At 39.4% G+C, this 26,256-nt stretch overlaps 1 protein-coding gene across 1 annotated transcript; it reads left to right on the top strand.

Annotated features, from left to right (window-relative positions):
- The first annotated feature begins 1,012 nt into the window (after positions 1-1,012).
- On the top strand, positions 1,013-26,256 carry MTMR6 (myotubularin related protein 6). Its single transcript, XM_075742151.1, has 14 exons — positions 1,013-1,124; positions 5,864-5,980; positions 7,634-7,796; positions 8,790-8,947; positions 9,661-9,789; positions 10,862-10,996; positions 12,242-12,374; positions 16,770-16,879; positions 18,485-18,610; positions 19,843-19,892; positions 20,681-20,881; positions 21,584-21,718; positions 21,792-21,918; positions 24,900-26,256. The coding sequence occupies exons 1-14, from the start codon at positions 1,101-1,103 to the stop codon at positions 25,155-25,157; spliced, it is 1,866 nt and encodes a 621-aa protein (XP_075598266.1). The 5' UTR covers positions 1,013-1,100; the 3' UTR covers positions 25,158-26,256.

Below are 26,256 nucleotides of genomic sequence, written 5' to 3' on the forward strand. Positions count from 1 at the left end.
CGTGCTGCTGTCCAGAGGGACCTGGACAGGTTGGAGACGCAGGCTGACAGGGACCTCATGAAGTTCAATGAGAAATGCAAAGTCCTGCCCCCAGGGAAGAACCCCAGGAACCAGTATATGCTGGAGGACACCCAGCAAGAAAGCAGCTTTGCAGAAAAGGACCCGGGGAGAAGAGAAGGCTCAGGGGGATCTTATCAATGTATATAAATACCTGAAGGGAAGGTGTGAAGAGGATGGACCCAGACTCTTCCCAGTGGTGCCCAGTGACAGGACAAAGCGCAATGGGTACAAATTGAATGAAACACAGGACGCTCTGCCTGAACATCAGGAAACGCTTGCTATGAGAGTGACCAAGCACTTAACAGGTGGATTCTCCATCCCTGGCAATATTCAGCAGCTGCCTGGACGTGGTACTGGGCAACCGGCTCTGGGGGGGCCTGCTTCACCAGGGAGGTTGGACTAGGTACCTCCTGGGGGTTCCTTCACACCTCAACCCCTTCATGACGCTACAATAAAAAGGACCATCTTCTAGTAATTTCCTCATTTGTGAGACTCTAAAAGACTGAAGCTTCCCATGCCACAAAGAGAGGCCTGGGTAACCAGGGAATGGCTCTTGTTTTCCACGCACCTACTGTCACCCCACGGCGGGGCCCAGAACTGCTCTCTCCTCAGGGCCGGCTGCCAGGTAAAGTTTCATGGCCAGTGCTGAGTTCTGTGGCCTCCAGCACAGCATCCCAGGCCCTTCCTCCCCGCCCCCTCAGCCCCCGAATCTCTCAGAGAACCCCTGGGGCACTGCGGGACAGAGGGTGGCCCGGTGCCTGCCCCGCCTGCCGCTCCCCACCGCCGCAGCCCCTCAGCCATTCCCGCCCCGGCCATGGCGCCGCCTCACGCCGTGGGTACAACGCATGCGCGCTGCCTGCAGTGCTGCGAGACGTAATGTCCTCCTCCTGCCGCGAGGGGGCGCTGCAGAGAGTCAGCTCCGGCTTTGCCCCGCCCCAGCGGCGGTCCCGCCCCGTCCCGGAAGCGTTTCTAGGTGACGGCCGGCCCGGCCCGGCAGTATCACGGCGGGCGGCGGCTGCTGCGGCTGAGCGGGCGCTGCTATGGAGCATATCCGCACTACCAAGGTACCCCCGCCTCGGCCTCCCTCTGCCAGGCCGGGTGGCGCGGTGTGGCGCTTCGCGGAGGGAAGCGGCAGCCGACAAAGGAGGGGCGGCGTTGCCGGTGCTGCGCCGGTAACTGTGGGGCGGGGAGGGCCTGTTCGGCTCGGCGAGTCCCTGCCCCGCAGCTGTCAGCTGTGGGCGAGGGCGTTGTTGTCCTTCTCCTCCTCCCATTCTGGCGTTGGCGCCTTGCTCTGAGGGGCTCTGGGGAGGTCCGTGCCGCTCGGGGTGTCCTCGGGCCCCGGTGGAGGCAGCGGGGTGCCTGGCTCAGGTGCTGCCCCCGGCCCGGCCGCCGCGGAGCAGCGGGCACTGCCCTTCTCGGCTGGGTCCCCCCGGGCCGAGGGCCTGGAAGGGGTAAAAGCTCCCGTGGGGAGCTCGGTGTGTGCTGCCTCGGTGGGGCCCCGCTGGAATGAACCGTCTGTTTGATAAGGCGAAGGCGCTAAAAATTCTCCTGGTGTGACAGGGGTGGTGGGGTGGGGGGCAGAAGCGGTCAGCTGGGAGAGGGCGGCGTTGGGTTTTGTACTTGGGGAGCGGTTCCATGCAGCTTTTTTCTAGCTTTGGACCGAATCTGTTGTGAAAACAATACTTTTTTTAATTATTACTCCTTTTAAATGCTCTGGTGTGTGTTGTTAGGAATACAAGCTGTCGGTATATGTGCAATGTGTTAGGCTATTAAAAAAAATTAGCTAAGCTGCAGTTGACACTGTAGAGTTCTGATTTTGGTTTTCTATTTTTATTTTGTTAGTCTTTTCTCTATAACGAAGATTAAAAAAAAAGTCTTTCTGTAAATAGTTTTAAAATAAGTTTGTAAGTCAGCTTTTACAGAATTACATTTCTAACAGTATTTTTCCCATCTTGCCCATCAGCCCTGACCGTTAGGGCTGCTGAAAAGACAGACCCCTTGTTGGGTCCTGGAAACTGTCAAGCAATTAGTTCCCTAACCTGGTAGTCTGACTTTAAATTAGATTTATAGATATGTGGAGAAAAGGAGTGGTCATATTTCAGCTCCAAATAGTAGGTTTATAGCCAATAATTATATAAAGAAACAGGCTTTTAATTTTTTTGAGTAATAGCTTATATAAATTTTATATAATATGTATAGCTAGTATTTTTCATGTATATTTGTAAGTATATGTGTGAAACAGGAGGAAGGTTTCTGGTCAAGCTACTGTTAGTGACGCTTTAGTTTACTGGATGGAATAATCTTGCACCAAGCTGACAGATTGCAGATAAGGTTTCTTTATCAGCCTATGTACTTATAAACCTGAAACTCTTGTTTGGGAATTTAATATTGTATTGTTACAGTCAATAGGTAATTTCAAAATAAAAACTATACTAAACCCAAAGTCTTTTGATGATCCAGTAGCTGTTTAAGTTTCAAACCTGAAATTGAGACTAGAAAGGCTACATATAGGGCATTGACTTCTTTGCATCTGCAAGTGATTGTGTTTCTGCATGTTTTTTGGGCCCCTGCTGGGGAACAAATACTTCATGTAGCAATATAACTGAAGAGAGACGCTCTGAAATACCAGATTTACTACTTGAAACAATTATTTTTATAATTCATACCAAAAAAATCCATTCTAAAAATATGCTATTTCTAGCCATGAAATTGGTAAGTTTTTGGTCATAACTGTGATGCTCGATTAGCTTTTTGTAAGCTGTCGGTTTATTGAATATTCAGGTGGATTAAAAAGCATATATGCTAGATGGTAATAATTACGAGTACTACAGTTATAGGAAGCAAGAAAACTAAAGTACAGCCTGCACTGTGGGCCTTAAGTTCACTGCATGTGGAGGTTCAAGTTGGATCTTACTCCAGCTGTTCTAAGACATCTACTGTTTCTAATCTGACAGCACTTCAGGTTTTTTAGATTTGTTCTATTAAAGGAATAGAGAAATAAGCTTGAAATAACAGTGCAGTCTTGCACAAATTAACTGCTGTGTAGGGAAGCTGTCATCTCTAGGAGAAGTGATGAAATAGGTTTTATTCCTCCTCAAACTTGTTTGCTGGAAATGTTGAAGCTAAAATTGTCTTAGAACTGTCAGCACAGTTTCCTGAAATAAAGTGTAGCTTTTTGTGAAATTAAACTATCCAATAGATTTATGATTAAGAAAGAAGTGAGGTTAACTTAAAAATCACTTCTATCTGAGAATATATACTCACATAGCAACAAATGATGAAACCCAGTTCACAATGTCATAAGTGGTTGTGATGGGGAAATTACAAATAAAAATATTGTGATTTTGCAATGAAACATTAGAACTAAACTGTCCTTAAAAATACTTTAAAGCAAAACAGTAGAAAAGACTGGAATTTCTTCAGTCAAATCTGTTTGTATATTTAAAGTCAAATCAGTTTTAGTGAAAATACTGGTGAGTGTTCTACTAGAGATGGAGAGTTTTGGTTAGCTTAACTGCTAAATCCTAAGCTTATGCTTGCAAGCCTGAGACTTAAATGGGGAAGGGAAAACTCCTTTTAACTTCAGTGAATGTCATACAAAATTGTATTCTTGTATTGTTTTTGTCTTGGTGTAATTGTTCTAACTTAATCCTTAAGCTTTTTTAATGCAAGATTTCAGAGGTATAGCTTTCTCTTCTGTTCCAACTTGTCTCCTATACTGAAACATTTCTTTGCTTTTTTTTTCTACCTTTAATCTGTAACTCCTAGTCCCGATAAACTGTTTGGTGACTCTTTCACCGTAAATCTATATTCTTGAGGTAACTGATCAAATTCTTACTGGTGTAAAAACTCACTGATTTGTTAGTGCTAGCTACTGTCAGAATATTGCTTCTGACTACTTACGTGGTCTTTATTTACAGATGTGCTAAAACTCAATAGCAGTCTTCAATCTCTTAATCTTGTGAACCTGTTCTCTTCAAAATGGATGACTGACTTGTTCTTCATAAGTAAGGATTTGCCAAACTTTACAATTAAAAAGCAAAAAAAAAAAGTATTTATCTAGCTGAGTACCCATTAAAGCAAGCCTGGGTCAAGTTTAAATCAATCTATGGAGGCTGAATCTAAATTACATTTCAGTTGTCTTTAAGAAAACTGTATGTAGAACTTCAAGTTCACTGATGTAGGAGGAAGCTGGAGCACTAATGTGTGTCCTCATCTAACATAGCTACTCTCAAAGCTGTATTTCTGTCTTGTTACATGGAGGAGAATGGAACATCTCATGCCAGGATTTTGTGGGTTGTGTTACTGGAACAAAACTGCAGCAGTTTCTGGGCGCTTCTCGATTTGCTGGGGAGGTGCAGTGCCAGGTACCTGAGCAGCTGCCGCTGTAGAACTGCCCAGAATGGATTCTGCGTTTTGGCTGTGCTATATTGATTTGTGCTACTCTGAGCACTGGTATCTTGCTGGTTACAGCATAATGTACTGGTGCAGGTAACTTCCAATTTTTTTTTGTTTTCTAAACTGAAATCTGGAATATCATAGTAGCACTTGTTTTTAGTACCTCCATTCTGTTTTGCATGCATAAATTACTTTTTTAACTCTCAAACAAAAAACTAGGTCGTGGTTCATGGTAAGAAATACCTGAAGTGAAAAGACAAATTTTTAGTGGTTTATATGTGCTTTTAGTAAATAATTAAGTTTGTACATGTGAATTAAAACCAGCTTAACATCAGCACAGTAGATGTGGGCTTTCCTAGTTACCTCATCTGGGTGCTGGTCTTGCTGATGTGGAAGTTCTTGGAGTTCTGCCAGGCATTTAATGGCAGTAGCAGCAAGCCTCAAGCATAAGAGCTTTAACTTGGCACTGATAAGACATGCTGCCAAGAAATAGAGGAATGCATGCAGATAAGCTATTCACCACACTCCTTTCCTGTTGTTGCACACAAAGAATCATGTAATGTTTGCTTCAGATACCTTCATGGGCTCCACAGTTTGCTGTATGAGCAGCAGATAAAAATGCAAGCTATCTCAAAATTGCTTTCTTTGAAATCTTTTTCCATAGTATTGAGATAATGGTGTTAATTTTATCCAGGAGGAGAAATCTGCCCTTGCAAGCCTTAAGCTTTAAATAGCTGTTTCTAATGCCAGCAGAGTCCTTGAATTTCTAGGAGATTGTTATAATTATTAGTATAATACTTGCATTTCATTAGAATTTATTTTGACTGAGGCAAGGTTATGATGATCTAGACTTTTAAAGTTGGGGGTGATATAAAAGATGGTAGATGACTACAAGTGGAGTCAGGAGGACATAATCTTTATAGCTTTGAGTCTGCAAATGGCCAATGAAGCATGTTGCTGAGATCAGCTGTTAATTCAGTGCTGGCATCTCAGTAACAGGAAATTGTTAGTGTGTGTTTGCGTTACTTTGGGGAGCAGTCTAAAAGCTTAGTAATTCATTGCTCTTAATTATTTTTTTAAAAACTTGATACCCCAGTCTCTTTTACTAGCAAATAACCATAGTAGTTATGTAAATGGCGTAAGTATTCTGATGAGCCTAGCCTTATGCCTTCATTATGTGCTTTTGTATTGAAAGGGGATATTTTAAGTAGTGAGCCTTTTCAAAGCTTATGTGACCACTAGTGTGTTCTTAATAGTTTGGCCTGAATGGTCTTGTGTGCTGTGTTATGTTTTCTACCACTTTCAAAATTATTGCACAAACTGACAAAGCTTTTTGTGAAGTTAGGATTATGTGTTCTGAAGAAAAAACAAAAACTTTTTTCCCCCTTCCCTTTTTTTCTTACAGGTAGAACAAGTGAAATTACTAGATAGGTTCAGTGCAAGCAATAAGTCGCTGACAGGAACTCTATACCTTACGGCAACTCATCTGTTGTTCATAGATTCAAGCCAGAGAGAAACATGGGTAAGGATAACAAATGCTTGTGGCTCGAAAGCAGAGGTTCTTCAGATCTGTGTTTTCTTCCTGATCTAAGATTGAATTTGTTTGCTAAAATGTTCATCTAAGTTATTCCCCATGCTCTCCTTGTTCATGGTATCATAATAAGTTAATGATTTGCAGATTGTACTCTCCCATGACACTACTGCAGCAGAAAACAGGTAATGTTGAAAATATTGGTTCTCTTCAAGCTACTGTAATTTCTTCTATAGCTTTCATTTGTATTCCTGAGTGAATGCGTGGTGGCTTTCTTTAAACAACTGACTTGCACTGCAATTCAGAGGCAGGAGTGGGAGACTGCTAGCTAGTTTAAGCATCAGGTTTTAAGTTTCTGCATTAGCTTGCCTCGTATTTAGATCCTGCCTAGGTTAATTGAGACAGCGAAATCCAAATACCTAGGCTTTGGTGAAATATTGAAGATCCCACGCCCCTTTTTAGAGTGGTAAGCAACTGTTTCTTCCCAAGTGTTCATCTCCAGAATAAAAGAATTCAGAAGGGGCTGCAGCTTCTTGATGACCGCTACCAATGTTATACAGTCAAAATTGGCAAGTATAGTAACTTCCATTAGTTTTTCTGCTCACTGTCGTGGTGTCAGGCCTGTACCTTTCATACAAAATGGGTTACTGGGGAGAACATGATTGGGAAGCATTACTTGCATCTCCCTGTGCACTATGTTAAAAGGTTTTATTTTGAGGGAATTGAACCTATACTCAGAGTATTGCATTTCTATGATAATGCAAGTACCAAGTATAATTGTGATAATGTCTCTAAGATATAGTCTCTTTGTAATGCATATTTGACAGCATAGTTTTCAGATGCCTGTCTAATTCTGATCAATATTTAAGAGGAGATGATTGTTTCAGTGAGGTAATTGAAATGCTGTCAAGAACATCTTGTTCAGTTGAGGTAATATATCTGTGGCTTTCCTCCCATGGTTAAACAGCTGTATTTTTCCTAAATTTTGTGTAGATTTGCTGCACAGCTAAATCTATGGAGGACTCTGTATGGATATACAAGTCTTCAATTAAAGTGATTGAAAGGCATTTGGCTGATAGACTGTCATGTCTACATAGCACAATGGGCAATACAGGAGATGCTTTTCTTATCTCCTGTTCGTTCTGTAGATGGAATTCTAAAATCTTCAGCATCTTCTGTATCTCTTATACTTTGAGTTGTTTTCCCTGACTTGCTTTATTTTGCATGAAAATTCTGAAGTATGTTCCTGTAGATCATTTAAAAAAAAAAATACCGTTTGGACCCTGTATAATTAGATGTATGCTTGTCAGTTAGCAATGTTATAGAAGAGGACCGAACAACTGCAGTGTAGTTTTACTTCTCACTGTTGCATTTAGAAGGATATTTGCTGTTCCTTACAAACACTAGGTAACACCTCAGAATATGAGGGAAGCGAATAATTAAATTTTGTCATATTATGGTATCCTGACCAAAATACTAGTCTTGGGGTTTTTTCTTCTAAATTTCTTTTTTTTAACTGATTGACAAAATTAGTCAAAATCCATATTCAGCATCACTTAATGTATCTTATATCTGCTCTTGTAAACAGTATGCTGTTCTCATTTTTATCAGCGTGCTTATGCTGTGAGTTCTTGTATGCCATAGATATTACATCATCACATTGCTGCAGTGGAAAAACTTCCCTTGACTACTTCTGGCTGCCCCCTTGTTATCCAGTGCAAGAACTTCAGGATAGTTCACTTTGTCGTTCCCAGAGAGAGAGATTGTCATGACATCTATAACTCTTTGCTTCAGCTGTCAAGAACAGGTAATACTTTTAACTGTAAAAGACTTTGCAGCATATGCCTGAATAACAAGGTGGTGCTGGGGAAAAATCCATGGCTCTTATTTTTAAAAATAATGTGCATTATGTAGAAGTCTCTTAAATGGATTTGGTACGTAAAAGAACTTTAATGATTAAGTATTAATTTGCATACAAATTCAGAAGGTATGTTGTCTGGCTTTTGTAGGTCACTGATGTTCACTAACAGAATGTGAGATTCCTGTATCTCTTTTTTTGCATTTCTACTGTTACCCCTGAAATTGTGACACTAAGTGTGTATAGTCTCTCTTAATTGGTGTGTTCATAGACAAAATGCTGCTAAACAAACACTAACTTATTACTGATTTAACACAGTTTCAAAAATAAAACTGAAGTTTTGATGCTAAAATAGCACTACCAATTCAGCTTTACAAAAGACTTCTGTCACCTAATGTGGTCTTTTGCATTTTCTGCTTTGTATTTAGAACAATGTAAACTGTTGTTATCTGTGATATGTGAATAGTGTATTAGGAAAAAACACAGAATATTTTGAAAGCTCTTTTGCTTTAAAGGAAGCTTTAAAACTTACTGCTTCTAAAGCTCAGTAGATGTAAATTTCTGTTCTTACCTCTCAAAACTTTGTTCTTTTAGGTTTTGTGAAGTCTTCTAATAATTCTGCCTCTTGTCTTGTTTAATTTTGTGACCTCTGCTTTGCCCTTACAGCTTTAGAATTGTCCCTGCTGAACTAGGTCAAACACTCAGGGAAGCTCTTGTAACCTACCTTTAACTAAATATCTATAATTGTGTCAGTTAACTGTATATAGTAGGAGAATAAATATTTCAAGAGTGTCAAGTGTCTATTTAGTCTTGCTTCTGAGAATCTTGAAGCCTAAAACTTTCTCTGCAATTTGGGCAATTTCAAGACTTGCCAACTATGCTACCTTTCTCCACTCAGATGTTTTGGGGGACAGCTCACAGTCTTACTCTTTGCCCTTTTAGCAAAATATGAAGAACTGTATGCCTTCTCCTATAATCCAAAACAAAATGAATCTGAGCAAGTCAAAGGTTGGCAGCTTATTGATCTAGCAGAAGAGTATAAAAGAATGGGAGTGCCAAATGCTAACTGGCAGTTGTCCGATGCAAATCGTGATTATAAGGTAAGGATTGTAATGGAGACATGTTTTGCTCTGCATCTGTTTTCTACTTTATCCTCTGACTCTATAGCCCTATAGAAAACAGTCTAATACTATGAAGTCACTTAGCTTGCAGCATAAGCAAAAACTTGTAGGTGGAGAGAGTTAACTCCTTAACCAGTATGCTATTTCACAACTTTCTAATTGAATTTTTTTTTCTAAGGCCTCATTGAGAGAGTATGTGTGTATGGATGCACGTGTTCTTTGGGATTGTTTCTAGAGTATACTTACCTGTTTGAAGCCCAGCCCCAGCAATTCTGGTGCTCTGCAGCTTTCTTATCTCTCTTCACTGAGAAGGATTCTACATTAGTATTTACAGTGCTGGCTGTGGTGATTGCCAAATTAGATTTCATCTTACTTTGTAGTCTGCAAACACAAAAGTGAGGGAAATAATTTCAATATTTTATTTGAAACATATTGTTAGTACTTTTACTGAAGAGTCATATTCTTGAGGTGAACACTAGTATAGCAGTGCTTGGTTGTACAGCTTAGATACCAATATATACTTATTTATCCATGGTTTGTCTCCTGAGCTATTTGTGTGTATGTATATATACACACACATATTGGCATTTATTCTTTGTCTCTTATTTCACCTAACATCTCTCAGATGTAATAACTAATATAGGCTTTGTACATTGTACATAAAATTCTTTTTGTGTATGTGTGTCTTTCAGATTTGTGAAACCTATCCTAGAGAACTTTATGTTCCCAGAACTGCAAGCAAGCCCATAATTGTTGGTAGCTCCAAGTTCAGAAGCAAAGGAAGATTCCCAGTGTTGTCATATTATCATAAAAATAAAGAGGTATAGCATGTCTTCCTCTTAATGCAAATGTGCTGAGAATTATTTCTCAACACTTGGCAGTAGTTTAGGGCAAGTAAGGAAGTAATTGGTGACTTGTAGGAGAATGGTATAACTCATGATAACCTTAAATACAGCTGACAGTAGTGATGTCTAACAGGATGCTGAATTAAGCTAAGCCAGTTTAAAAGAAATCCTTCAGTAATCAGTTGAATCTCTTAAAGCTTTCGGAAACTGACCTGAAGATAGCCTTTGTCAAGTGATCTGTCTTCCTTGGTATATCAAGAATAAAATCTGTTAGGTCAAAATGGGGGTTAAAAAAAATGCAAAAAACAAACAACCAAAACCTCAACAAATCACTAAAAGATTAGAACTGGTTCTTTAAGGAGGAATTCATAAGGTAAAAAAAATAGAGGATGATAAATAAGATTTTCCAGAGTTTGGTAGAGAGTGGTGTGAAGCAGCATCTGCCTGTCTTGGCTAGGAGGTGTCTGTGAAGGGAGAGAAGGAGTGTCACCTTACTGAGTTGAATTTATGAAGGATGAGTACTAAGCTACTGTATGCATTTGAACATAATTACTAGTTGGAAGATACAACTGATACCTTCTGAAATACAGTAGATCATTGAAAATGACATGATGAAAATTACATCAGATGGTAACATATTGTACTTGCAATAATAAAATCATACTTGCAGTAGTAAACTCAACTATAATTCATTTCATACCAATGAATTTCATGCCAATTTCATGATTTCCTAAAATATATTTTTTCCAGCCCATACTTTTGAATTTTTATACTTGGGGAAAGTCCACGTGTAAACTGGTACCTTGCCCATGTAGATGAGCCTGAAAAAATGTTTTGATAAACCTTTAGATTTAAGTGGTAGATACTGTGTTTGAAGGTTTGCAAGTGTGACATGCTTGGAAAGTTGGAACACCTAAACTTATTTGCAGTTCAGTGCTGTTGTCTGCTGAATGAAACAATTAGTTTCAGTGTCTCTTTAGTATTGTGCAAAGCATTTCAACTACAGGTATTAAACCAATGCTGACTTGTTCTTTGTTTTCTGTGGTAGGCTGCGATTTGCAGATGCAGTCAACCTCTCTCAGGTTTCAGTGCCAGATGCCTGGAAGATGAACACATGTTGCAGGCCATCAGTAAAGCAAATCCTTCAAATCGCTATATGTATGTCATGGACACCAGGCCAAAGGTATGTACTTCAGCTTCTACGGACTAGTCTATCTTCCTGAACATTAGAGTACAGGGATACAGTGTAATTCTGAAAGATTTGGAGTTAAATAGGACTCCATTTTGGGCAAAAAAGTTCTTTAAATGTGAGGCTAGGCCTCTTTGTTCAGTCTTCTAATTTCTTGCTTTTTTAAAGAAGTTGAACCCCTCTCAGGACTCAGCTAGAATTGACTGAATACGTTAGTGAACTTTTGGGGAGGTGCATTTAAAAAATATACTTAAAACATAGTTAAGAAGTGAATATTGAGTGGGATCTAAGTCATTGTAATGTTTGAAATTAAATTAATAGCGAGCTGTGTTGGGGGTTTCTTTTAGAATGGGAGGGAGAACTGTATGCTGTGTGTGTGAAAACTGCTATTGCTGTCTTAGCTAGGAAGAAGTGGGTAAAATTCAGTTGTAGCATTCTGAGTTCATACTTCATCACTGTCTAATTAAATTGAATTATGTTGGTGTTTTGACCTGTGTTGGAATGTGTGGGGTAACTTTCACTCTTTAGACCATCTGCATTTAAATTGCTATTCATTTCACTCAAATCTCTGAACACAGGAGCTGGAAAACTTCGACCTAGTTTAAGGTTCCTTCCAACCCAAACAATTCTATGGTTTTATGAAAACAAGGAGTAAAGTGAAAATCCTATGCTGTAGGATCTGTACTTACTTTGGGCAGGGTTCAGCAGTAGGTCGGTCTGACAGACTGAAACTGAGCCAACTATGGGTTTTTGTAGTTCTAATTTTTATAGCTGCAGCAATTTATTAGCTGCTTACCCCCAAAACTGACACTTTTAGGATGCCTGGAAAGTGCATATATGTTAAGAACCCTTAAATGTATGGTTAAGTCTGGGTCTTGCTTTTTCCCTTTTAGGTTAATGGCTCTGTAGCATCTTTGCTCAGAAATGTTTGGAAATAAGTAAAGATTTGTTTGTAGGAATATGGAGGAGAGAATAGGAAATTAAAAGCATTATTCAGATGTCAGTTCTAAATATAAACTGCCTGTTCTTTATGCACCGTGCCTTTCTGACACTTGAATGCTTTCAAGTTGATTTGCCACAAACTGTTAATTTTAGAATCTGTTTATAGTATGTACTCTTGTGTGTTTGGGTTTTTTCCAGTGTATTCCATTGAAATTGCATGTCTTTCACTTTTTATTTTGAGATTTTTTTTTATGTCAAGCACTGTTTTTCAGTTGTGGTGTTTTTTGTTCTCTTAAGCTTAATGCAATGGCAAACAGAGCTGCTGGGAAGGGCTATGAAAATGAAGACAACTACTCTAACATTAGGTTCCAGTTTGTTGGCATTGAAAATATTCATGTAATGAGATCCAGCTTACAAAAACTTCTGGAAGGTATGTTCTAACTGTGCTATAATAGTGTATATGAAAATAGGGTAAATATTTTTCTGAAGTCTTTAATAATAGCTTATACAAACTGTATTGATATTTGTATGTTTTATCCCAGCTCTATGTTTAGTAGCAACTTGCTGTGCTCTGTGGTAACGAATTACCTTAAAATTTTACCTTTAAACTGTAAACCCAATGAATACAATGATTTTTGAAGAAAATTGAGTGGGACATAAATCTTGGGTGGACTTGATGAGTGTTAGTGGCTTGTTGAGAAGACTTCTGTGTGTCCCAAGTATACACGCATGTATATACACATGTGTAATATAAATACACAAAATGGGTGTGTCTGTACATTTCATATATAGAGTACTGATTTTTCAAGGAGCACTTAGTTCCACAGAATTCACAAAATTGTACAAAACTTGAGCTCTTGGGCCCGGTGAGTCGCTTCTGTGCTTGTAGGTACATCTTAGAGTGTTTGTAGGGAAGTGGGTGGGGTAAAAGTGAACCACTTCACCATACCACTGCCTGCCACCTGGTGATGAAAATGGACAGGCAGAAGTCTACTAATTAGTTCTGTTAATATTTTATTTAGGTCAACAGCTGAAAAAAAGGACACTTTGTGGAGTATTAATACTGAGATTAGAGTACAGTGGCAGAAGCCAGGCTTCCGCACCTGACAAACCATACATATACAAGTGCTTGCCTTCTGGAATTATGCAAATACTTCCAGTCATGGAGAAGCCTTACACTTGTATGGAAGCCTGTTTTGATGAAGACATTCTGGCTATACTCGTCAAGAAATCTTACAGGCTAGTGGTATAGTCTGATTTCATTCTCATTAAGCCTGTATCTGCTGCTAACCTATTCTTCAGGCACTCTGTATGGAATGCTACTAAGCTTTGATAATATGTATTTTTGTGGTTGTTATTGAAGGGAAAAATGAGCAGCTGGAACCTGAACTTCAATTTTAAATGTGAGATAATCCTGATTTCTGGAATTGAAGATACTAGCAAAAGAAAACTAGCTAATAAATCTTGATTTCTTTTTTAGAGGCCTGCTCCTATGGAATAATGTCTGATGCAGAAGTGTGTGTGTCACACAGTTAAACTTCAGACTTTCCCTTCAGAAGGGAATTACATTTTTCCAGAAAAACATGAAATAAACATATTTGAGGGTAGGAAAGATCCCTAAAATTTAGGGAAGTATGCAATAACACTTCAGACTCCTGTAGAAACGTGCCATCAGTGGTTGATCAGGGAAAAAATGCTATAAAAATGGTTTATAGCTTAAAATGAAGAAAATGCTATTTAACTTCTGTGTACCAGCTTCCCCTGGATGTGCTGAACTGAATGTTCTCAAATCAGAAATGTGATACCAATGACCCTATTCTTTCAAGAGTCATTGTAGCTGGGACTGTCCTCAGTTTTATTTGTAACAAACAACTGCTGTTCGTTCTTCAGCATGTGTCCTGCTCCTAAGTTCTGTGTCTATCTGCCTGATTTCCTTCAGAATCTAATGATTCCGTTTGCAAGCAGAATGTAAGACATTGTCCTATTGCAAAAGGATGTTGGGAAGGATTACACCATGGACCGTGCTGGGGGGATTTACAGTCTATTCTTCATCTGATTCAGCTGCTTTAAATATCTTGTATGCAGTGAAACAAAACTCTTCTAAAATTTTCTTCAGTGTGGATGTGATGACTGTGCTCCCCTGATGAGCAGACTGCCCATCTATACAACACTAATGGAAGAATCTTCGCATAGACTAAACTTGTGGCTATGGTATTAAACATAAACTCCAGTTTTTATATATTCAAAAACATAGTATTACATATCAGAAAAGATTGAACTCTGATAAGCAAAAAGATTGTGTGTATGTCAAGTAACAGTATTTCTGCAGAAAATATTTGAGGAAGAGGCTCAATAATAGTCACTGTGGTCTGCTGTGCATATTTTGATGACAGAAGTGTGTTAACTAAGGATTTTTTTGTGGGTTATGTGGAATGTATATGGGCAATGGGATTCTTTATTTTTCTTTGTTAAACCACCTCTGCCCCCAACTTACTGTGCTTCAGCCTGCAGGTTCTAGTCACCTCTTGAACTGCTGCCTGAGGCATTGCTAGTAGTGTGGATAAGGACAATCAAGCAATGGACCACTGAGGTTTTGGGGCTCACATGCATGCAGCACATATATTTTTATGAAGTGATAGCCAAAACTATCTTGAATGATAGTTTTTTGTGAAGTAGCTAAACATCTTAGTGGTACCATAAATCATCTTTGACCCTTTAGGAACCATAAGGGACTAGAAATTATTTTTTTAGCATAAAGTGTCAAAACAGTGTCAATGCAGTTTCTTTATTTCATCATTAAGTAGTATAAAAATGTCTGTCTTAATTCACAGAAATGGAAAGTAATTCTTTGGGCTCAACATATCTGTTCTTATTTCTGCCTTGGTTTGTAAAAAATACAGAAATCTAACTAGAAGGGGGAAATACCAATGGTGAAATATTTCTACCAAACTGAAAATTCTGATCAAAAGCAGATTTTGACAGCAGCAGCTGACTGAAAACAAATGAAGCGCTGGAAGCCTCTTTATTTTCTAGCTGAAAGTTTGTGATTTAAACTGTAAGCTACAGAATATAGGGGTGAGCAGCCATGAATAGTGCTTCTAGACATTCTCATCTGTCCAATCCCTTCCCTGCAGATGTCTGACTTTCCAGTTATTAGAGTATTTAGTTTTTTTCCTTTACCACAGAGTGGTGGACCTGTTTGTGCACTATTGTGATTGAACAGGTGTATGGAACCAGTGGTGTAAAGAGAGTGTGAGCTAGCTGAAGGGATCAAGTAGTTCTCAGCTGACTTCTTCCATGTGCTAGAGCTTTTGGAAGTGGAACTCTTGACTAACAATGCTATCTCTTTCAAAGAGCGGGGAAAACTAGTGTAGCCTTTGCTGATATTTACAGACTAACCTTTAAAATTAGGTCTTGTATCCAGTGGTTTCTTGATTTTTTATTTTTTTTTTGTTACCTCATTGTGCTATGGTTTGCTAGGTATTTTTGTAGATGACAGATCTATGGGCTTTAGAAAAGGTTCTCTGATGCTTATTTGGAAGCCTTTGTTACAGCATTCAGCTGCAACTGGCACTATGACTCTTTCTGAGCAGTGGGGAGTATACCAAAACTTGTATGGCTGAAAGCTGAGAAACATGTAGTGCAGACACAGAAAAGCTCTGTAAGGCACTGGTTTAAGAGCTTATAGCCTTCGTTACATCAGGGGACTTGACTGAATGTGAAACTGTGTCACAGAATGACTTGGAGAATTTTGTTCTCTACTTTTCCTACTGACTCACTTCCTCCCATAGTCAGAGATAAAGATTATTTTGCAGCTGCTGTATTAATATCCCCACTGACAGTTTTCAGCTGCAGAGCCTTTTTATTTTAATTTGGGGCCCACTAGCTTAGAATTATAGAATTGTTTTGGTTGGAAAATACCTTTAAGATCATCAAGTCCAACCATTAAGAAAGTAGGCTTCTGCTGTGGTGGGGTAGGTATTTTTGTAAATGACAACCCTGGGTATCTTTTAAAATCACCCATAGCTGAAGCTGTATTAGGCAGCAAATATTTTGTTTCTTGTTGCCAGAAGCTTGTGATGTTTGGACAGTAAAGTAACTGTGTGAGTTGCTACTCAAAATCATACAAGAGCCAGGTTACCTGTCTCACTTGTGAACGAGTGTGAGTGAGAAGCTTTCAACCTACCTCTACACCTCTCGCTGCTACGCTGCAAGGCATCTTTCCTTTAACTTGAGTTCTTCCCTGCCCTCTCAATCAGCATTATTGTTACAGGATCAAAGTATACTAGGGAAGAATGGTAGCAATCAGTCAGAGTTGGAGTATGTCAAGTCTGGAGGTAGGCAAAATCCTGATAGTTTTCAGTTCATCATCATGTCCTTGTACTGCACTAATTTTATTCTCCTAAGCAGAGCGGAGAAGGTGATATAACTGGCAGTCTGTGTATGTTGTCTGGATGCAGCTACTTCCTACGTAGTTGAAATTTTTAATTATTTCTGGTAAGATTTTGACATTTGCTTTGCCTTTCTTGGTAAGGCTGCCTATTGGGGATAACCAGTGTATTTACTCTGAATGTTACTTTGTCAAAAAGGCACAAAGATCTTACTCCTATCATTCATGGTTACTGTAGTTCTACAGAGTTGAATTTTGGATGGAGAATGTTTTGTAGTACTCCTCTCAACCATTTGAGTGGTGGTTTCCTGGAAGTTTTCTAATTAACTTACAACATAGGATAGTGGAAACAATATACAATTATTCTTCTTTCTCCATTGCAGGATGTAGGTAGCTGCAACTGCTTAAGGCTTTCTAACTCTTGGTTTCTTTCAGTCAGTGGCACAAAGGGTTTGTCTGTCAATGACTTTTTGTCTGGTTTGGAGAATTCTGGCTGGCTGCGTCACATCAAAGCTGTGTTGGATGCTGCTGTCTTCCTTGTCAAGGTAACTTGCTTCTTTATTTGATGGGAAGCTGACTTGCTACAGGCAAAATTAATCTTAATATTGTAATGTGTAAAATTCTGCAATTGACCTTTTTGAGGTAGATACTTAGTATACACTGATACATCTGATATACTGTTTTAAGTATTGCATGTTTCTTTATGATTGGAGATGTTAAATATGCAAGCTAATGTTTTGAGATATTTTTTGGTGCTGTTTGGTCACCTTATTGGGAGATGAAGGATTCTTATGCTCCCTGGTTCTTTTAAGTATTTATGAAAGGTGTAACTAGTTTGGAGGTGGATGGAACAAACTATTACTTAAGGTACCCTGAAAAACAGAATTCCTGGGACACTAATGGCAGAGAAGCCAAACCAGCTATGCTGACTTCATTTGGCAAGGAAATGGGACTCTCTGAAGAATTCAGAGGAACAGTTGCCTTTGCCAGACACACCTGAGGCCAAGGGCTTCACCTCTGGGGGACTAGGTGAAGGAAAATAGATTTTTGTTTTGCTAGGTGAAATAAGAAGTTTAAAGTGGATGATTCTCCTAAAGATGACCCTCAAATATCTGGGCTAATGAGATTTGAATTCTTATCTGAAGCTAATAAGCATTTCCTAGTCCTTTTAACTCTTGTGTAGTATAATGACAAACAAGTGACCAGCAGGTTGAGGAAGGTGATTCTGCTCTCCTGAGACCCCACCCGGAGTACTGCATCCAGCTCTGGGGCCTTCAACATAAGAAGGACATGGAGCTGTTGGAGTGAGTCCAGAGGATGGCCACAAAGATGATCAGAGGGCTGGAGCACCTCTCCTCTGAGGACAGGCTGAGAGAGTTGGGGTTGTTCAGCCTGGAGAAGAGAAGGCTTTGGGGAGATCTAATTGCGGCTTACCAGTACCTGAAGGGTCCTACAGGAAAGATGGTGAGGGACTGTTTATGAGGGAGTGTAGTGACAGAACAAGGGGTAATGGGTTTAAGCTGAAGGAGGGTTGATTTAGATTAGATGTTAGAAAGAAATTCTTCCCTGTGAGGGTGGTGAGGCACTGGAACAGGTTGCCCAGAGAGGTTGTGGATGCCCCCTCCCTGGAAGTGTTCAAGGCCAGGTTGGATGGGGCTTTGGGCAACGTGGTCTAGTGGAGGGTGTCCCTGCCCATGGCAGGGGGGTTGGAACTAGATGATCTTTAAGGTCCCTTTTTAGCCCAAACCAGTCTATGAAGTGGGTATCTTTAATGATTGTGTTGCTTTGGCTTTTTTAACCTGTTTGGTCTGTAATGTGTAGTCTACTTCTTTCTTGGTATGCATTGCAAGGAGTTTTTGTAAGTTTAGTTTTATAAGGAGTAGAAAGAGAACTAGAAACCACTGTAGATGTTCTTATCTTGTGCAAAGTCGTGGAATTTCTTCTCTTTATAAGGAATTTTCTATACTTCCATGGAGAGGAATTTCTAGCTTTCTAATACTATAAGGAAAGGATTTGATACTAAACATTTTTCTAGCTTTAAGTAAAATGGTCTGTGCTGTGAGTTTGGGATGAATGTAGCTTTTGTATTTGCTAAATTTTGACTTCTGTCTAGAATAGAACATTCTCTAAGAAACAACTGTGTTTTGCAGGCAATAGCGGTTGAGAGCGCGAGTGTGTTAGTGCACTGCTCAGATGGCTGGGATAGAACTTCCCAAGTTTGTTCTCTTGGAGCTCTCTTACTAGATTCCTATTATAGAACAATCAAAGGATTCATGGTAAGCTGTTGTATTGAGTTATTCCTTGATAAATAAAGGATGTGAAATGTTTGAGTGTGAAAAGGAGCAGTATAAACATAGATGCTCCTTTTGTAGTTACAAACACAAAATAAGATTTGCAGTATACAAACAAATCTTTCTTTTAGAAATACTTTGCTACTGGGAAGAACCATTTATTTAAAATCCAAAAAACTGAACTAGAAATAGCAGATTGCTTTGGCCACCCCGCAGAAATGTTGCAATGATTGCCTTTTGAATCCAAAAAAAGCCCCTTATCTATGACATAAAAGGATTCCAAAGTGCTTATGTGAGAGAGATGTACTAAATTATAGCAGCTCTGTGCTTTTATCAATTGTCTCAAAATCAACAATATTAAAATCTAAAAATGACAACTCCCCTAGTGATAGAGACTTGAAGATATTTTAGCAGTCTAAATTTCTTCCTCTTTCTAAGAGGAATTTCAATATGATTATTCCAGATTTTAGAGTTGGAAAATCAGTGTTCTGTGGTGGCAATACAAGGTGTTATGGGAACTCCTAAAAGATAGTACATAAAACTAGTTCCATGTATTGATTAGAACTACCACAAATATTACAAGCAACAAAAGTGAAGTTGAGGAGGAATTAGAAGAGGATTTGTTTCTTGTAAATAGTGAGAATATGTGGAATCTTTAGGGAAGTAATTTAATCTCTTGGTTTTTAGTCATCACTGTCAGTTAGGCTTCCGGGAAAACTTCTGCAATGGGCAGGCAGTTCTGTGTTCCTTTTGGTTCCTGATACTGTGACTGAAGTGATAAAAAAAAAGCTAGTGTTGGTAATAAACTTATAGCAATAAAATGTTACAAAAACTATATTGTGTAGCTTTACATAAACTATGACAGCAGGAATGCAATAGAAAAAGTTTTACTATACTTCACATTTTTTTGCTAGTTGGTTTATAACCTGCTTGTGAAGTCAAGCAACATTAGTATGCTTAAAGTGAGCCTGGTTTAACAGCAGTTATGTGATTGTCAACTTGCTAAACTTTTTTACTAGTTTGAAAAATGTGCTTTGAGAATCTCTTGTGGAAGAGTTCCAAGGAAATAAAGGAACTACAAAGTGACAAATAGTTGCTCCTACTGTAGTTTGACTCAAATTTAAAATACAATATATTGATTACCTGTGGGGTTAATACTGTAGATGTAAGATTGAGTAACGCTTTATTTGAGATCTTGTTGGTTTTTTACCCTCTAGGTCTTGATAGAGAAAGACTGGATCTCTTTTGGGCACAAGTTCTCTGACAGGTAGTTACCTCTTCCAGTACAGTAAAACGCATGCAGTGAACTGAACTAAGTATTCTTAAAAACAAAAGACAACTTGTAGATGTTAAACTACTGCAGTGTTCCTACAAATTTTGCAGTGAATAAGCTATTTTCAGTAGACAGTGCATTTTGTGTATTGTTATTTATTCAAATACCTATTGGATAATTGATTTATATTATGGATGTAAATTTCTAGTGCTACTGGTGCCTCATTCTCAGATGTCAATGACTACAGCTAGGTCTGCACGTATGCACAGATAGCTTTTGGTTTTGCACTATCTCAGCTATTTAGGCTACATAAACCACTTAGTTTTGATATCTTTATCATTAAAAATAAACATTAAAAATGGGTTTACATTTAAGTCATACCTACCTTTTAGAAGTCCTGTATGCTCAGAGTTCTGTTTTTCCCTTGATTTGCCTATCATCAGCTATGACAATAGTCTTGCTGCTATTTACTGCTTAAATGTGCTTTTAGCTGGTATATGCCTAATGTTGACTATGGAAGTAATTGATACAAAGGAACTTAACTGTCTTATGTTGCTCTTCTGTACTGAACACAGATGTGTGATTACTTACAAGTCAGAAAAATAGGTTAAATATAGACTTATTTCTACTAAAAAAATGCCCTACTTCTCAAAATTAGGTATTTAATCTCCAAAGCAAAGCTAGTTCAAATTAATGTGCTGTTACTTAAAAACAAGTGCTACTAAGACTCTTCTTGACTTCTAATTTAAACTGTTTCAGTCTATTTATGGAATCTTTTCCAGGTGTTGTCAGTTGGATGGTGATCCAAAAGAGATCTCACCAGTGTTCACCCAGTTTTTAGAAAGCGTGTGGAATCTGACCGAGCAGTTTCCACAAGCCTTTGAGTACAATGAAGCTTTCCTCCTTCAAATCCATGAACATGTCCATTCGTGCCAGTTTGGTAACTTCCTTGGAAACTGCCAAAAAGAGCGAGAAGAACTAAAGTAAGTAGATATTGTAATGTGTCTTTTGTGTATTCTGGCAGACTAAGGACTCCTGTGAGTCATCTTCATTTTAGGCTCTGAATAGAAATAGACACAGGATTGGTAGTACTGAAAATGATGTCGAGCTGCATCAGGGGTCAACAGCGCTTCTCGTGCTTTTGCACACTGAAGGAAGTCTTTCTAATTCTAGGAGAAAATGCCGTGCTCACTTTTCACAGTGAAAGTTAAAGCTTCTTTTATCCTTAATTTTTTTTCTTTCCTAAAAATAGGTAAGCTTAAGTTTGGGGCACAGAATGAAGTGATACTTCCAATCTATTTTTAGGTAACCTTAAAATTCCTGCCTGCTCAATGCTAATTACTGTCAGTTAGAAGTATTAATAGGATGTCTCCTAATGTTTTCAGTTGGAAAACTTCTGTGAAGTTTTTGTCAATTCATCTGTGCTCAAACAGTATTTTAAAAGCATTTATTGCAACCAGGCAAATCTTGCACGGCATAAGCACTAGTACTTCTAAAACTGACAGTTCTCTCCCACATTAGCATATAACAGGAAGAAGTTGATTTTACTAAGAGCTTTAATTCAAGATTTGTAAATAATTCTGGTAACTTTTTAAAAAAGTTAAGATTTTTATTATGCTGAGTTGAACAGCTTCTGGTTTTTGCTTGCAGTCAATGTCTTGACCTTGATCTTTTCTTGCTTTAAGATTAAAAGAGAAGACCTATTCCTTGTGGCCATTTCTTCTGGGTGAACGAAAGAAATATCAGAATCCTCTGTATAATCCAGACTTTTCTCCAGAACTAACTCTTTTGGAGCCTAACACAGTATCATTCAATTTTAAGTAAGTTAAATTATGTACAGTATCTCTTCTTCAGTTTTGTCTTCGTGTAGTTAAAGCTGTCTGCTTTATACAGGTTTTGGAGAAATATGTACCATCAGTTTGATCGAAGTATGCATCCCAGGCAATCTGTGTCCAATCTTATTATGAACATGAGTGAACAAAATAAACAACTGGAGGAAGACATTAAAGAACTGGAAGCTGTAAGTATTACAAAATGTGGGTGTACTTGTGACTTGTTCTTCAAATTCACATTTATAGTCTGTAACAATACTACTAGCATTCACATGAGTGTCGCTGCTGTATGGCATAGCAAATCTATGTAATGTCGACTTTGACTTTCACTATATGCTTCTATGCTGAATGCCAGACTATGTTGCCAATGTTTTGCTCTTAGGCGCAATTTATTTTGCTTTACTGATGAACTCTATTATGTAAAAGTGCTCCTACTATCAAAGCATTATGGAAGGTGGCTTAATGCAGGTTAAATTTATGTGAAACTTACCTTTAGATAACAAGGTAACCATCATAGCTACAGCTGTGTTCCTAAACTGAGGAGACTGAAAATGTTTTATTTCCATTATAGCTACTAAAATGGAAGCAGTAAGTATAGTGCTTCTTTTAATTTCATATGGAGGTGCATGCTGTTGTAAGTCACCATAATTATGGGGTATATACGTTGTAATGCTTATTTGAAAACAGGGCTAAATCCAGAGATCGGATTTCTATAAATGATTTCTACTCGGTACTACAGTAAGCAGCCAGGAAAGGCTGAACAGTGTATCTCACTTTATTCTACTATGACTTAATCAGTGGCTTTTAATTGATACTTCATTTTAGTCAGTTAAGGGGCTGAAACTTCAGAATAAAACCTTTTAAGAAATGAAAAAGTTTTTGAATTATCAGTTTTGCTTCTTTGTGTGGCTAGAAATAGTAACACAACTCCTGTATGTTACTGTGGTGGGTTGACCCGGGCTGAGGGCCAGGTGCCCACCAGAGGCACTCTGTCACTCCCCTCTTTCATTAGACAGGGGAGAAAAAGTACAATGAAAAAAAAAAACTTACAGGTCAAGATAAGGACAGGGAGAGATCATTCTCTAATTATCATCACAAGAAAAACAGACCGAACTTAGAGAGGGAATTCATCTTATTTATTACTAAGCAAAACAGAGTAGAGGAAGGAGAAATAAAACCAAATCTTAAAACACCTCCCCCCACCCCTCCCATCTTCCCAGGCTCAACTTCACTCCCGGCTTCAAACCTCTGCCCCCCCCCCCCCCAGCGGCACAGGGGGACGGGGAATAGGGGTTACAGTCAGTTCATCACACTTTGTTTCTGCTGCTGCTTCATCCTCAGGGGGAGGACTCCTCTCATTGTTCCCCTGCTCCAGCCTGGAGTCCCTCTCACAGGAGAAAGTCCTTCATGACCTTCTCCGTGAGCCCTTCCCACGGGCTACAGTCCTTCATGAACTGCTCCAGCGTGGGTCTCTCCCATGGGGTGCAGACCTTCAGGAGCAAACTGCTTCAGCGTGGGTCCCCCACGGGGTCACAAGTCCTGTCAGCAAATCTGCTCCAGTGTGGGCTCCTTTCTCCACGGGGCCACAGGTCCTGCCAGGAGCCTGCTCCAGCCTGGGCTTCCCACGGGGTCACAGCCTCCTTCAGGTGTCTCCACCTGCTCCGGCATGGGGTCCTCCACGGGCTGCAGGTGGAATCTCTACACCCCCCCATCCTTCCTCCATGGGCTGCAGGGGGACAGCCTGCCTCACCATGGTCTTCACCACGGGCTGCAGGGGGATCTTGCTCCGGCGCCTGGAGCACCTCCTGCCCCTCCTTCTGCACTGACCTTGGTGTCTGCAGAGTTTCTTACATCCTCTCACTCTTCTCTCTGGCTGCAAAAGCTCTCTCTAGCTGTTTTTCTCTTTCTTAAATATGTTATCACAGAGGCGCTGATTGGCTTGGCCTTGGCCAGCGGCGGGTCCGTCTTGGAGCCGGCTGGCATTGGCTCTGTCAGACACAGGGGAAGCTTCTAGCAGCTTCTCACAGAAGCCACCCCTGTAGCCCCCCCCGCTACCAAAACCTTGCCACGCAAAACCAACACAGTTATGTTGGGGAGGAAGTGGGAAGTACAACTTTTCTAGGAGGAAAGATTTTATTAAACTGATCCTAATGTAATGAATGCAGGTCACTTTAAACTGTTTCTTAATTGTATATTTACAAGTTTTTATACAACTGAAGCAGCAAGATGAAAACTCAGGATGAAGCAAGCTGAAGAATAAGCAAGATAGAAAGCCACATCTCAGTTTTGAATTTTCTAGAACCTTGTTTCAAGGTGTTAACTTCACCTGAGCCCATGTTTCTCACTTGAGTGATAAAGAGATGTAGTTGTTTGAAATCTTGATAGTAGACTTTCGTACTGCTGTTTCTATCTTCAAAAAGTTGGTGTCAAGAGACACCAAAGTCTTCTAGGCTCAGTCTCAGCTCTAGTAGAGCACAAACACATCAACAACAAAAAAAAAATTAATTCAGTTCAAGCTCCCAGTTAGTGGGTGAGATTATTTGAGTTTAAAAACAACCCAACCCTTAATCCAAATCTCTCTTCTCTTGCTCAGTGCTTGCAGGATAGGTCCCTTCCTCCAGACCTGCTTCCTAGTTGACACCTTCTAGTGTATTCCTGCATTCGAACGATCTGTATTGATGTCCTTCAGATCTAAAGGAAAAGTCTTTTAAAAGGCTTGTAGGAAGGGCATAAGGGCTTAGGCATGAAACTACTCTTTGTCTTTAAGATACTCATGATCTACTGCAAGCTCCCTACTTGCTAATAGTGCCTGTCTTCCTCTGACTGTACTCCAGAAAGTATTCTCATCCTGATAGCCACCAAACAAGGGGCAAGCCTGGAAGAACCTCTCCTTCTCTATCGACATGGACAGGCAACCTTTCTGCCTTCTGCTCAGCTGTGAATCTTAAGCATATAGTGCTTGTAGCATCTGCTGTAGACTGTGGGGGAAAATGTCTTACCTAATAGCCTAACATTTAATAACACTGTTGCATACCTAATGGAGGGTATGCAATACAGGGTTCTGCAGACACTGAGATAGCCAGCTAAAGTGGATTCACTTCCTTTCAAAGCAGAATATTATCAGCAAAGCAGCCGTGCTCACTGTTAGTAACTATTCTCTATATTTCAGAAAATAAAGCGGAGAAATGGGCAGTCAGATGCAGTCCTTGTGAAGGAACATCAGCAGTCTGCTCATCCTGCACCCGTGGCACTGAAGGCCCCTCCGTGCTTCAAGGAGCAGCCACTGATCCCCATGAACGATGCTGTAAGAACTATAGAGGGCAGCAACACAGCAGACAATCGCTACAGTGAATTGGTGGCCGAGTTCTCGAAAGCTGAGCCTGCTGTTGTCAGCTTGGAGTACGGAGTGGCCAGGATGACCTGCTAATTAAAATCCGGCACTGTGCTCCTCTTCTAGACTGATTAAGAGATGGATTATTTTGAGGATGGATTTGTGCTGCATGACCAAAACACGATTTGTATATTGGCAAGTTTTGTTAACGTAGACTAGAACAGCATGCTAGTTGTCAAGTGTTTGCTGTTCTTTTAAGGAAAAAAAGCATAGCTGTGTTTTAAAAGAAATGGGGGTATTTGGTAAGTAGTGACTAAAAATCAAGGAATGGTATGTCTTTGGACTTAAGTCAGTTTGCACTAAATTGATTAAAACAGTAATACTACTTTATTCAGTATAGGAAAACACAGGTGGTCTTTGACAGATGGATTTTATTTGGGCAAGAAAACTTGAACTTTCTATTTTAGGAACTGAAGCTACATGTATACATCGCATATGATATGAATATGTATACTGTTTAATGTCACCCAGTACTAACTTTCAGTGTATTAAGTGCCATGAAAAAGTATGATATATTTCAAATCATAAATAGTTGGCCTTAAACCTGTCAGATACTGTCAATGATACTGTCCTTTATTGGAGTCTACCTGACTCTGTTTACATTGCATTTGCTCAAATTGTTACTACTTTAAAACAGGACTGAATATAATGAAGCATGCCTAAGCTGGCACAGCCTTTCAGCAAATAGCTATATGAATGTTAACTTATCACTGAAGACTGTTTCTTCCAGTTCCTCTATGGTTTAAAATGTAATAGATTGGCTGATTTTTCTTCTCTGGCAGCTCAGTAGACTGAGCATCATTGAAGCTACAGGTTGTGTCTGACCTTCAATGTTTTGATTTGTGGCAAGGTATTTAAGTGTAGAGTAAGAGGAGTAAAATATGTCGTGTAGGAAAACAAAACTTAGCCAGTAACTAACTTGTCACATCTATACAGATTGTTTACTATGTGCTGTACAGTCGTTCAAGTTCCAAGAATGGAAGCAGAAGTTTTGGAAGCATAGTCTACTGACATTGTCCTCAAGTACAGAAGTCATTCAGATGTCTGAATCTCATGAGAAACTGAGTGCCTCCTAAATCTTTCATTAGAAGAAAACTTCAGTTTTTCGTGAAATCCCCTTCTCATCTTGTAAAAA

Source organism: Balearica regulorum, chromosome 1 (assembly GCF_011004875.1).
Source record: "Balearica regulorum gibbericeps isolate bBalReg1 chromosome 1, bBalReg1.pri, whole genome shotgun sequence".
Taxonomy (NCBI): domain Eukaryota; kingdom Metazoa; phylum Chordata; class Aves; order Gruiformes; family Gruidae; genus Balearica; species Balearica regulorum.